This window comes from Hemitrygon akajei, chromosome 22 (genome assembly GCF_048418815.1).
Source record: "Hemitrygon akajei chromosome 22, sHemAka1.3, whole genome shotgun sequence".
In the NCBI taxonomy this organism is placed as follows: Eukaryota; Metazoa; Chordata; class Chondrichthyes; order Myliobatiformes; family Dasyatidae; genus Hemitrygon; species Hemitrygon akajei.
Genome location: NC_133145.1, coordinates 66,470,854 through 66,483,372, shown reverse-complemented (window position 1 = coordinate 66,483,372; position 12,519 = coordinate 66,470,854). Strand labels below are relative to the sequence as shown.

At 47.7% G+C, this 12,519-nt stretch overlaps 1 protein-coding gene across 1 annotated transcript in view; it reads left to right on the top strand.

Moving 5' to 3' along the window:
- The window catches only part of LOC140714846 (rab11 family-interacting protein 4B-like), a 136,095-nt gene that overhangs the window by 78,824 nt on the left and 44,752 nt on the right, over positions 1-12,519 (top strand). The window contains exon 2 of the mRNA XM_073026511.1: positions 10,592-10,679. Within this exon, the coding sequence (XP_072882612.1) occupies positions 10,592-10,679 (88 nt within the window). The remainder of the gene's footprint in view (positions 1-10,591; positions 10,680-12,519) is intronic.

The window sequence follows — 12,519 nt, the reverse complement described above, 5'->3', positions numbered from 1 at the left end:
ATAGGAGGTGATGGGGATATCAGTTCCTGGTAATAGGGGCTGATGGGGATATCAGTTTCCTAGTAATGGGGGGGTGATAGGGATATCAGTTCCTGGTAATGGGGGGGGGAGATATCAGTTCCTGGTAATGGGGGGTGATGGGGATATCAGTTCCTAGTAATGGGGGGGTGATGAGGATATCATTTCCTGGTAATGGGGGGTGGGAGATATCAGTTCCTGGTAATAGGGGGTGATGGGGATATCAGTTCCTAGTAATAGGGGGTGATGGGGATATCAGTTCCTAGTAATGGGGGGGGGGGAGATATCATTTCCTGGTAATGGGGGTGGGGATGATGAGGATATCATTTCCTGGTAATGGGGGGGGGGAGATATCAGTTCCTGGTAATAGGGGGTGATGGGGATATCAGTTCCTAGTAATGGGGGGTGGGGATGATGAGGATATCATTTCCTGGTAATGGGGGTTGGGTGATACCAATTCCTGGTAATAGGGGGTGATGGGGATATCAGTTCCTAGTAATGGGGGGGTGATGAGGATATCAGTTCCTGGTAATGGGGGGGGGAGATATCAGTTCCTGGTAATGGGGGGTGATGGGGATATCAGTTCCTGGTAATGGGGGGTGGGGATGATGAGGATATCATTTCCTGGTAATGGGGGTTGGGTGATACCAATTCCTGGTAATAGGGGGTGATGGGGATATCAGTTCCTAGTAATGGGGGGGTGATGGGGATATCAGTTCCTGGTAATGGGGGGGGAGATATCAGTTCCTGGTAATGGGGGGGGGAGATATCAGTTCCTGGTAATAGGGGGTGATGGGGATATCAGTTCCTAGTAATGGGGGGGGGTGATGGGGATATCAGTTCCTAGTAATGGGGGGGGGAGATATCATTTCCTGGTAATGGGGGTGGGGATGATGAGGATATCAGTTCCTGGTAATAGGAGGTGATGGGGATATCAGTTCCTGGTAATAGGGGGTGATGGGGATATCAGTTCCTAGTAATGGGGGGGTGATAGGGATATCAGTTCCTGGTAATGGGGGGGGGGGAGATATCAGTTCCTGGTAATGGGGGGTGATGGGGATATCAGTTCCTAGTAATGGGGGGGTGATGAGGATATCATTTCCTGGTAATGGGGGGTGGGAGATATCAGTTCCTGGTAATAGGGGGTGATGGGGATATCAGTTCCTAGTAATGGGGGGGGGGAGATATCATTTCCTGGTAATGGGGGTGGGGATGATGAGGATATCATTTCCTGGTAATGGGGGGTGGGAGATATCAGTTCCTGGTAATAGGGGGTGATGGGGATATCAGTTCCTGGTAATGGGGGGTGGGGATGATGAGGATATCATTTCCTGGTAATGGGGGGTGGGAGATATCAGTTCCTGGTAATAGGGGGTGATGGGGATATCAGTTCCTGGTAATAGGGGGTGATGGGGATATCAGTTCCTAGTAATGGGGGGGGGGGGAGATATCATTTCCTGGTAATGGGGGTGGGGATGATGAGGATATCATTTCCTGGTAATGGGGGGTGGGAGATATCAGTTCCTGGTAATAGGGGGGTGATGGGGATATCAGTTCCTGGGAGTAGGGTGTGACACTTACCAGATTCTGGGAATAGGGGGTGATGGGGATATCATATCCTGGGAATAGGGGAGGAATGTAATGGGAATATCAGCTCCTGCTAATGGGTGATGGGTATATGTCCTGGGAATGGGGGGGGGGAGGGGTGATTGGAAACAGATGATGATGGGGAATTCATCACCTGGGAATGGGGTAGTGATGGGGATATCAGCTCATGGGAATAGGATGGTAATGGGAATATTAGATCTCAAGACCGCTGGAGGGTGGTGTTGGTATATCTCCTGGGAGGTTGGCGATGATGGGGATATCAGCTCATGGGAATGGGGGGGGGGGTGATGGGAATCGGATCCTGAGAATGTGAGCTGATGGGGATTTTTACTCTGGGAAATGGGGGGGGGGGAGTAATGAGGATAGTTCTTCTGGGATTGAGTTATCATGGGAATATCTCCTGGTAACAGGGTGATGGGGATATGAATTCTTGGGAATGTGCAGGTGATGGGGATATCAGATCCTGGGAATGGAGGTATGATGGTGATATCAGCTCCCGGGAATTGGGGGGGAAGGATGGGTTAGTGATTTCACATCCTGAGAATAGACCATAAGACACAGGAGCAGGATTAAGCTATTAATGGATCCCACTCAACCCCATACACCTGTCTTACCGCCATTTCCTTCGATGCCCTAACCGATCAAGAAATGATCTTAAATATACCCATGGACTTGGCCTCCACTGCAGTCGATGGTAGAGCATTCTCCGGATGCACTACTCTCTGGCTAAAAAAAGTCCTCTTTACCTCTGTTCTTAAAGGTCACCCCTCAATTTTGAAGCTGTGTCCTCTAGTTCTGGATACCCCCACCTTAGGAAATATCCTCTCCATATCCACCTTATTTAGTTATTTCAATATTCGTTAAGTTTCGATGAGATCCCCCAGCATTCTTCCAAATACCAGTGGGTACAGGCCCAAAGCTGCCAAATGCTCCTCATATATTAACCCAGAATCATCCTCGTGAACTTCTTTTGGACTCTCTCCAATGACAATACATCTTTTCTGAGAAAGGGGGCTCACAACTGTTGATAATACTTCAAATGTGCGGCCTGACTAGTGTCTTATAAAGCTTCAGCATTATCTCCTTGCTTTTATATTCTATTCCCCTTGAAATAAATGCCAACATTGTATTTGCCTTCTTAACCAGAGACTCAAACTGTGAATTAACATTCTGGGAGTCTTAAAAAATTTTTTTTTTTTTAATTGAGTTTTCAAGTGGTTACAGAAAGAAAAAAAAATTATCAACCCTTCCCCCCTCCCCTTAAACCCTCCCCCCTAACGTATCCCTACAGAAAGAGAAAAAAAAGAGAGAACAGAAAAAAGAAAGAAAGAAAGAATGCCTGGATATCGGAAGATCCTCACATGCTCCATGGAGTTCATAATAGCTTTAGTATATACCGGTATATTTATTTCTTTCCCCAGATAACCAGTAATTTTATCTTCAGAGCACCTATATATTTAATCCTATCTTTTGTAAATAAGGGCACCAAATTTTCAGAAATATTTCGCATTTCTCTCTTAAATTATAAGTAATTTTTTCAAGTGGAATACAGCTGAAAATTTTATTCTTCCAACGATCTATACTTAAGTATGAGTCCAATTTCCAAGTAACTGCAATAGCCTTTTTGGCTACTGCCAATGCAATTTTTATGAATTCTTTCTGATATTTATTCAATTTGGGTTTCGGTTTTATCCCTTCAATACTGCCTAGTAAAAATAATATTGGGTTATGTGGAAGTTGTGTTCCAATAATTTGTTCCAATAAAACTCTTAAATTTGTCCAAAAAGGTTGAATTTTAAAACAAGACTAAGTAGAATGTAAAAAGGTACCAATTTCTTGATTACATCGGAAACATTGATCAGATAAATTTGGGTTTAATTTATTTATTTTTTGTGGTGTAATATATAATTGATGTAAAAAATTATATTGCACTAATCTTAACTGGACATTTATTGTATTTGTCATACTGTCAAGACATAGTCTTGACCAACTTGTTTCTTCAATTTTATTATTCAAATCAGTTTCCCATTTTTGTCTTGACTTATGAATTCCTTGTTTAATTGCCTGTTTTTGAATCAAACTATACATACAAGAAATAAACTTTTTAATTTTTCCTTTTTGAATTAAAGTTTCTATTTCATTAGGTTTCGGCAATAACATTGTTTGACCCAGCCCTTAATTGGAAATAACAAAAAAGAGTGTTGTTTGGTATTTTGTATTTATTCTTTAATTGATCAAATGACATTAATATACCTCCTTCAAAACAGTCTCCAATATATCTAATCCCTTTTTGAAACCAGTTGTATAAAAGTTGGTTGTCCATTGTAAAAGGAATAAGTTTATTTTGATTTAAAGGTCTCTTTGCTAATAAAGATTTCTTTATCTCATCATCAGCATTTATCTTATTCCATAAATCAATCAAATGTTTTAATACAGGAGATTCTTTCTTTTCCCGTATCCATTTAGATTCCCACTTATATATAAAATCTTCTGATATATTTTCTCCTATTTTATCTAGTTCTATTCTAATCCATGCCGGCTTATCTTCATCAAAAAAAGATGCAATAAATCTAAGTTGATTTGCTTTATAATAATTCTTAAAGTTTGGAAGTTGTAACCCTCCTAAATCAAATTTCCATGTCAATTTTTCCAATGATATTCTTGACATCTTACCTTTCCAAAGGAACTTCCTCACACATTTATTTAACTCTTGATAAAACTTCTGCGGTAATTGTATTGGTAGTATTTGGAATAAATATTGTAATCTAGGGAATATATTCATTTTTACAGCATTTACTCTGCCTACTAATGTTATTGGTAACATCATCCATTTATCAAGATCTTCTTGAATTTTTTTCAATAATGGTAAATAATTTAATTTATATAAATTCTTTATATCATTATCAACTCTTATACCTAAATATTTTATACCATTTATCGGCCATCTAAATTGAGTTATTAATTGATATTGACTATAATCTCCTTTAGTAAGGGGTAGAATTTCACTTTTATCCCAATTTATTTTGTAGCCTGATATTTTCCCATATTCTTCCAATCTAGAAGATAATTTACGCAGCGAATACAATGGGTTTGTTAAATAAAGCAGAACATCGTCAGTAAATAAGTTAATCTTGTATTCCTCCTGGTTAACTCTGAAACCCATAATATCTGGGTCCGTTCTAATTAATTCAGCTAATGGTTCTATCGCCAACACAAATAAAGCAGGTGATAATGGACAACCTTGTCTAGATGACCTTGTTAACTGAAATGATGTTGAAATTTGACCATTTGTCACTACTTTAGCTTTGGGATTAGTATTTAAGGTTTTAATCCATTTCATAAAAGATACTCCTAATCCATATTTTTCCAATGCCTTAAATAAAAAATCCCATTCCAATCTATCAAATGTTTTTTGCATCTAAAGCAACTGCCACACTCAGCATTATTTCCTTGCTCTTATATTCTATTCCCCTTGAAATAAATGCCAACATTGTATTTGCCTTCTTAACAGAGACCCCAAACTGTGAATTAACATTCTGGGAGTCTTGCATAGGGACTCCTAGGTTCCTCTGCACCTCTGATGTTTGAACCTTCTCCCATTTAGATAATAGTCCGCACAATTGTTCCTTTTACCAAAATGCATTATCATGCATTTCCCAACACTGTATTCCATCTGCCACTTCTTCCAATTTGTCTAAATCTGCTGTGATTGCATTGCTTCCTCAGCACTACCTACCCCTCCACCTATCTTCATATCATCCAAAAACCTTTGCCACAGAGCCATCAATTCCACTAGCCAAATCATTCATAAACAATACCACTGACCCCTGATTAACCCCACTAGTAACTGCCCCCTTTATTCTCACTCGATGCCACCTGCCTATCAGCCATTCCTCTATCAAAGCCAGTATCTCTCCTGCATGCTATAGGATTTTATCTTGTTAAGCAAAAAAATGGGGCGGGGGGTGATGGGTTATCTGATTCTGGAAATGAGGATTGACAGGAATATCAGATCTTGGGAATGGGGGAATTGATGGGGATATCAGCTCCTGGGAATGGGGGTGTGCTGATGGAGTTATCAACTCCTGGGAATGGTGGGGGGGGGGAGGGTAGTGTTGGGGATATAAACTCCTGGGAATGGGGGTGTGCTGATGGAATTATCAACTCCTGGGAATGGGGGTGTGCTGATGGGGTTATCAACTCCTGGGAATGGGGGTGTGCTGATGGAGTTATCAACTCCTGGGAATGGGGGTGTGCTGATGGGGATATCAACTCCTGGGAATGGGGTGTGCTGATGGAATTATCAACTCCTGGGAATGGGGGTGTGCTGATGGAATTATCAACTCCTGGGAATGGGGGTGTGCTGATGGGGTTATCAACTCCTGGGAATGGGGGTGTGCTGATGGAGTTATCAACTCCTGGGAATGGGGGTGTGCTGATGGGGATATCAACTCCTGGGAATGGGGGTGTGCTGATGGAATTATCAACTCCTGGGAATGGGGGTGTGCTGATGGGGATATCAACTCCTGGGAATGGGGGGTGTGCTGATGGGGATATCAACTCCTGGGAATGGGGGTGTGCTGATGGGGATATCAACTCCTGGGAATGGGAGTGTGCTGATGGGGATATCAACTCCTGGGAATGGGGGTGTGCTGATGGGATATCAACTCCTGGGAATGGGGGGTGTGCTGATGGAGTTATCAACTCCTGGGAATGGGGTGTGCTGATGGGGATATTAACTCCTGGGAATGGGGGTGTGCTGATGGAGTTATCAACTCCTGGGAATGGGGGGTGTGCTGATGGAGTTATCAACTCATGGGAATGGGAGTGTGCTGATGGAATTATCAACTCCTGGGAATGGGGGTGTGCTGATGGGGATATCAACTCCTGGGAATGGGGGTGTGCTGATGGAATTATCAACTGTCCCCCAGTGAGGGTCAGTGTGCTGATGGGGATATCAACTCATGGGAATGGGGGTGTGCTGATGGAATTATCAACTCCTGGGAATGGGGGTGTGCTGATGGAATTATCAACTCCTGGGAATGGGGGTGTGCTGATGGGGTTATCAACTCCTGGGAATGGGGGTGTGCTGATGGAGTTATCAACTCCTGGGAATGGGGGTGTGCTGATGGGGATATCAACTCCTGGGAATGGGGTGTGCTGATGGAATTATCAACTCCTGGGAATGGGGGTGTGCTGATGGGGATATCAACTCCTGGGAATGGGGGTGTGCTGATGGGGATATCAACTCCTGGGAATGGGGGTGTTGCTGATGGGGATATCAACTCCTGGGAATGGGAGTGTGCTGATGGGGATATCAACTCCTGGGAATGGGGGTGTGCTGATGGGGATATCAACTCCTGGGAATGGGGGTGTGCTGATGGAGTTATCAACTCCTGGGAATGGGGGTGTGCTGATGGAGTTATCAACACCTGGGAATGGGGGTGTGCTGATGGAGTTATCAACTCATGGGAATGGGAGTGTGCTGATGGAATTATCAACTCCTGGGAATGGGGGTGTGCTGATGGGGATATCAACTCCTGGGAATGGGGGTGTGCTGATGGGATATCAACTCCTGGGAATGGGGGTTGTCCCCAGTTATCCCCAGTGAGGATCAGTGTGTGTGTGGGATATCAACTCATGGGAATGGGGGTGTGCTGATGGAATTATCAACTGTCCCCCAGTGAGGGTCAGTGTGCTGATGGGGATATCAACTCATGGGAATGGGGGGTGTGCTGATGGAATTATCAACTCCTGGGAATGGTGGGGGGGGGGGAAGTGTTGGGATATCAACTCCTGGGAATGGGGGTAGTGTTGGGGATATAAACTCCTGGGAATGGGGGGTGTGCTGATGGAATTATCAACTCCTGGGAATGGGGGTGTGCTGATGGGGATATCAACTCCTGGGAATGGGGGTGTGCTGATGGGGATATCAACTCCTGGGAATGGGGGTGTGCTGATGGAGTTATCAACTCCTGGGAATGGGGGTGTGCTGATGGAGTTATCAACTCCTGGGAATGGGGGTGTGCTGATGGAGTTATCAACTCATGGGAATGGGAGTGTGCTGATGGAATTATCAACTCCTGGGAATGGGGGTGTGCTGATGGGGATATCAACTCCTGGGAATGGGGGTGTGCTGATGGGGATATCAACTCCTGGGAATGGGGGTGTCCCCAGTTATCCCCAGTGAGGATCAGTGTGTGTGTGGGATATCAACTCATGGGAATGGGGGTGTGCTGATGGAATTATCAACTGTCCCCCAGTGAGGGTCAGTGTGCTGATGGGGATATCAACTCATGGGAATGGGGGTGTGCTGATGGAATTATCAACTCCTGGGAATGGTGGGGGGGGGGGAAGTGTTGGGGATATCAACTCCTGGGAATGGGGGTAGTGTTGGGGATATAAACTCCTGGGAATGGGGGTGTGCTGATGGAATTATCAACTCCTGGGAATGGGGGTGTGCTGATGGGGATATCAACTCCTGGGAATGGGGGTGTACTGATGGAATTATCAACTCCTGGGAATGGGGGTTGTGCTGATGGGGATATCAACTCCTGGAATGGGGTTGTGCTGATGGAATTATCAACTCCTGGGAATGGGGGTGTACTGATGGAATTATCAAATCCTGGGAATGGGGGGTGTGCTGATGGAGTTATCAACTCCTGGGAATGGGGGTGTGCTGATGGAGTTATCAACTCCTGGGAATGGGGGTGTGCTGATGGAGTTATCAACTCCTGGGAATGGGGGTGTGCTGATGGAATTATCAACTCCTGGGAATGGGGGTTTGCTGATGGAGATATTAACTCCTGGGAATGGGGGTGTGCTGATGGAATTATCAACCTCTGGGAATGGGGGTGTGCTGATGGAATTATCAACTCCTGGGAATGGGGGTGTGCTGATGGAATTATCAACTCTTGGGAATGGGGGTTTGCTGATGGGGATATTAACTCCTGGGAATGGGGGTGTGCTGATGGAATTATCAACCTCTGGGAATGGGGGTGTGCTGATGGAATTATCAACTCCTGGGAATGGGAGTGTGCTGATGGAATTATCAACCTCTGGGAATGGGGGTGTGCTGATGGAATTATCAACCTCTGGGAATGGGGGTGTGCTGATGGGGATATCAACTCCTGGGAATGGGGGGTGTGCTGATGGAATTATCAACCTCTGGGAATGGGGGTGTGCTGATGGAATTATCAACTCTTGGGAATGGGGGTTTGCTGATGGGGATATTAACTCCTGGGAATGGGGGTGTGCTGATGGAATTATCAACCTCTGGGAATGGGGGTGTGCTGATGGAATTATCAACTCTTGGGAATGGGGTTTGCTGATGGGGATATCAACTCATGGGAATGGGGGTGTGCTGATGGAATTATCAACTCCTGGGAAATGGTGTGGGGGGGGGGAAGTGTTGGGGATATCAACTCCTGGGAATGGGGGGTAGTGTTGGGGATATAAACTCCTGGGAATGGGGGTGTGCTGATGGAATTATCAACTCCTGGGAATGGGGGTGTGCTGATGGGGATATCAACTCCTGGGAATGGGGGTGTACTGATGGAATTATCAACTCCTGGGAATGGGGGTGTGCTGATGGGGATATCAACTCCTGGGAATGGGGTTGTGCTGATGGAATTATCAACTCCTGGGAATGGGGGTGTACTGATGGAATTATCAAATCCTGGGAATGGGGGTGTGCTGATGGAGTTATCAACTCCTGGGAATGGGGGGTGTGCTGATGGAGTTATCAACTCCTGGGAATGGGGGGTGTGCTGATGGAGTTATCAACTCCTGGGAATGGGGGTGTGCTGATGGAATTATCAACTCCTGGGAATGGGGGTTTGCTGATGGGGATATTAACTCCTGGGAATGGGGGTGTGCTGATGGAATTATCAACCTCTGGGAATGGGGGTGTGCTGATGGAATTATCAACTCCTGGGAATGGGGGTGTGCTGATGGAATTATCAACTCTTGGGAATGGGGGTTTGCTGATGGGGATATTAACTCCTGGGAATGGGGGTGTGCTGATGGAATTATCAACCTCTGGGAATGGGGGTGTGCTGATGGAATTATCAACTCCTGGGAATGGGAGTGTGCTGATGGAATTATCAACCTCTGGGAATGGGGGTGTGCTGATGGAATTATCAACCTCTGGGAATGGGGGGTGTGCTGATGGGGATATCAACTCCTGGGAATGGGGGGTGTGCTGATGGAATTATCAACCTCTGGGAATGGGGGTGTGCTGATGGAATTATCAACTCTTGGGAATGGGGGTTTGCTGATGGGGATATTAACTCCTGGGAATGGGGGTGTGCTGATGGAATTATCAACCTCTGGGAATGGGGGTGTGCTGATGGAATTATCAACTCCTGGGAATGGGAGTGTGCTGATGGAATTATCAACCTCTGGGAATGGGGGTGTGCTGATGGAATTATCAACCTCTGGGAATGGGGGTGTGCTGATGGGGATATCAACTCCTGGGAATGGGGGGTGTGCTGATGGAATGATCTACTCCTGGGAATGGGGGTGTGCTGATGGAATTATCTACTCCTGGGAATGGGGGTGTGCTGATGGAATTATCAACCTCTGGGAATGGGGGTGTGCTGATGGGGATATCAACTCCTGGGAATGGGGGTGTGCTGATGGAATTATCTACTCCTGGGAATGGGGGTGTGCTGATGGAATTATCAACTCCTGGGAATGGGAGTGTGCTGATGGGGTTATCAACTCCTGGGAATGTAATCGATCATGTTGCTCTCAGGCTCAGTAGAACCTTGATTGCCATAAGATGGAGACTGACATTGACCTTGACGGAGCGGCAGGAAGGCTTAGCAGCCTCTCCCTTCTCTGAACTTGGAACCAGCACCATGTCTAGTGACTGTTCTGATTGTCTGCATTGCCAGCTGGGGTCCATGTGGTGGGTGGGGTGAGGCCTTGGGTGCCAGTCTAATAGTCCCTGTATTTCCAGCTGCAGAGAATGGCTGAACTGCTTGATCCCCACAACCTGGGTCTCATCACCTTCCATGAATTCTGCAGAGGAATCTTTGCCATAAACGGTATTTCCAGCCCTTCCATTGTGGGACCGTGTCCTAGTGAGGGGTCAGTGTGTGTGTGGGACAGTCCCCCAGTAAGGGTCAGTGTGTGTGTGGGACCATCCCCAGTGAGGGTCAGTGTGTGTGTGGGACTGTCCCCCAGTGAGGGTCAGTGTGTGTGGGACTGTCCCCCAGTGAGGGTCAGCGTGTGTGTGGGACCGTCCCCCAGTGAGGGTCAGTGTGTGTGTGGGACCATCCCCCAGTGAGGGTCGGTGTGTGTGGGACTGTCCCCCCAGTGAGGGTCAGTGTGTGGGGAACTGTCCCCCAGTGAGTGTCAGTGTGTGTGAGACTGTCCCCCATTGAGGGTCAGTGTGTGTGTGGGACCATCCCCAGTGAGGGTCAGCGTGTGCGTGGAACCATCCCCCAGTGAGGGGCAGTGTGTGTGGGGACCATCTCACAGTGAAGGTCAGTGTGTGTGTGGGTCTGTGAGGGTAGTGTGTGTGTTGGACTGTCCCCAAGTGAGGCTCAGCGTGTATGGGACCATCTCCCAGCGAGGGTCAGCGTGTATGGGACCGTCCCCCAGTGAGGGTCAGTGTGTGTGTGAGACCGTCCCCTAGCGAGGGTCAGTGTGTGTGTGGGACCATCTCCCAGCGAGGATCATTGTGTGTGTGAGACCATCCCCCAGTGACGGTCAGTGTGTGTGTGGGACCGTCCCCCAGTGAGGGTCAGTGTGTGTGTGTGAGACTGTCCCTCAGTGAGGGTCAGTGTGTGTGTGTGGACCATCTCCCAGCGAGGGTCAGTGTGTGTGTGGGACCATCTCCCAGTGAGGGGTCAGTGTGTGTGGGACTGTCCCCCAGTGAGGGTCAGTGTGTGTGTGGGACCGTCCCTCAATGCGGGTCAGTGTGTGTGTGGGACCATCCCCAGTGAGGGTCAGTGTGTGTGTGTGGGACCGTCCCCCAGTGAGGGTCAGTGTGTGTGTGGGACCGTCTCCAGTGAGGGTCAGTGTGTGTGGGGACTGTCCCCTAGTGAGGGTCAGTGTGTGTGAGACTGTCCCCCAGTGAGGGTCAGTGTGTGTGTGTGGGACCGTCTCCAGTGAGGGTCAGTGTGTGTGGGACTGTCCCCTAGTGAGGGTCAGTGTGTGTGGACCGTCCCCCAGTGAGGGTCAGTGTGTGTGTGAGACCGTCCCCCAGGGAGGGTCAGTGTGTGTGTGTGAAACTGTCCCCCCAATGAGGGTCAGTGTGTGATTGTGGGACCATCTCCCAGCGAGGGTCAGTGTGTGTGTGGACCATCTCCCAGTGAGGGTCAGCGTGTGTGTAGGGACCGTCCCCCAGTGAGGGTCAGTGTGTGTGTGTGGGACCGTCCCTCAATGCGGGTCAGTGTGTGTGTGGGACCGTCACAAGTGAGGGTCAGTGTGTGTGTGGGACCGTCCCCCAGTGAGTGTCAGTGTGTGTGTGGGACTGTACCCCAGTGAGTGTCAGTGTGTGTGGTGAGACATGTCCCTAGTGAGTGTCAGTGTGGTGTGTGGGACCGTCCCCCAGTGAGGGTCAGTGTGTGTGTGAGATTGTCCCCTAGTGAGGGTCAGTGTGTGTGTGGGACCGTCCCTCAATGCGGGTCAGTGTGGTGTGTGGGACCGTCCCCCAGTGAGTGTCAGTGTGTGTGTGAGACTGTCCCCTAGTGAGTGTCAGTGTGTGTGTGGGACCGTCCCCCAGTGAGGGTCAGTGTGTGTGTGAGATTGTCCCCTAGTGAGTGTCAGTGTGTGTGTGAGACTGTCCCCTAGTGAGTGTCAGTGTGTGTGTGGGACCGTCCCCCAGTGAGGGTCAGTGTGTGTGGGACTGTCCCCCAGTGAGGGTCAGTGTGTGTGTGG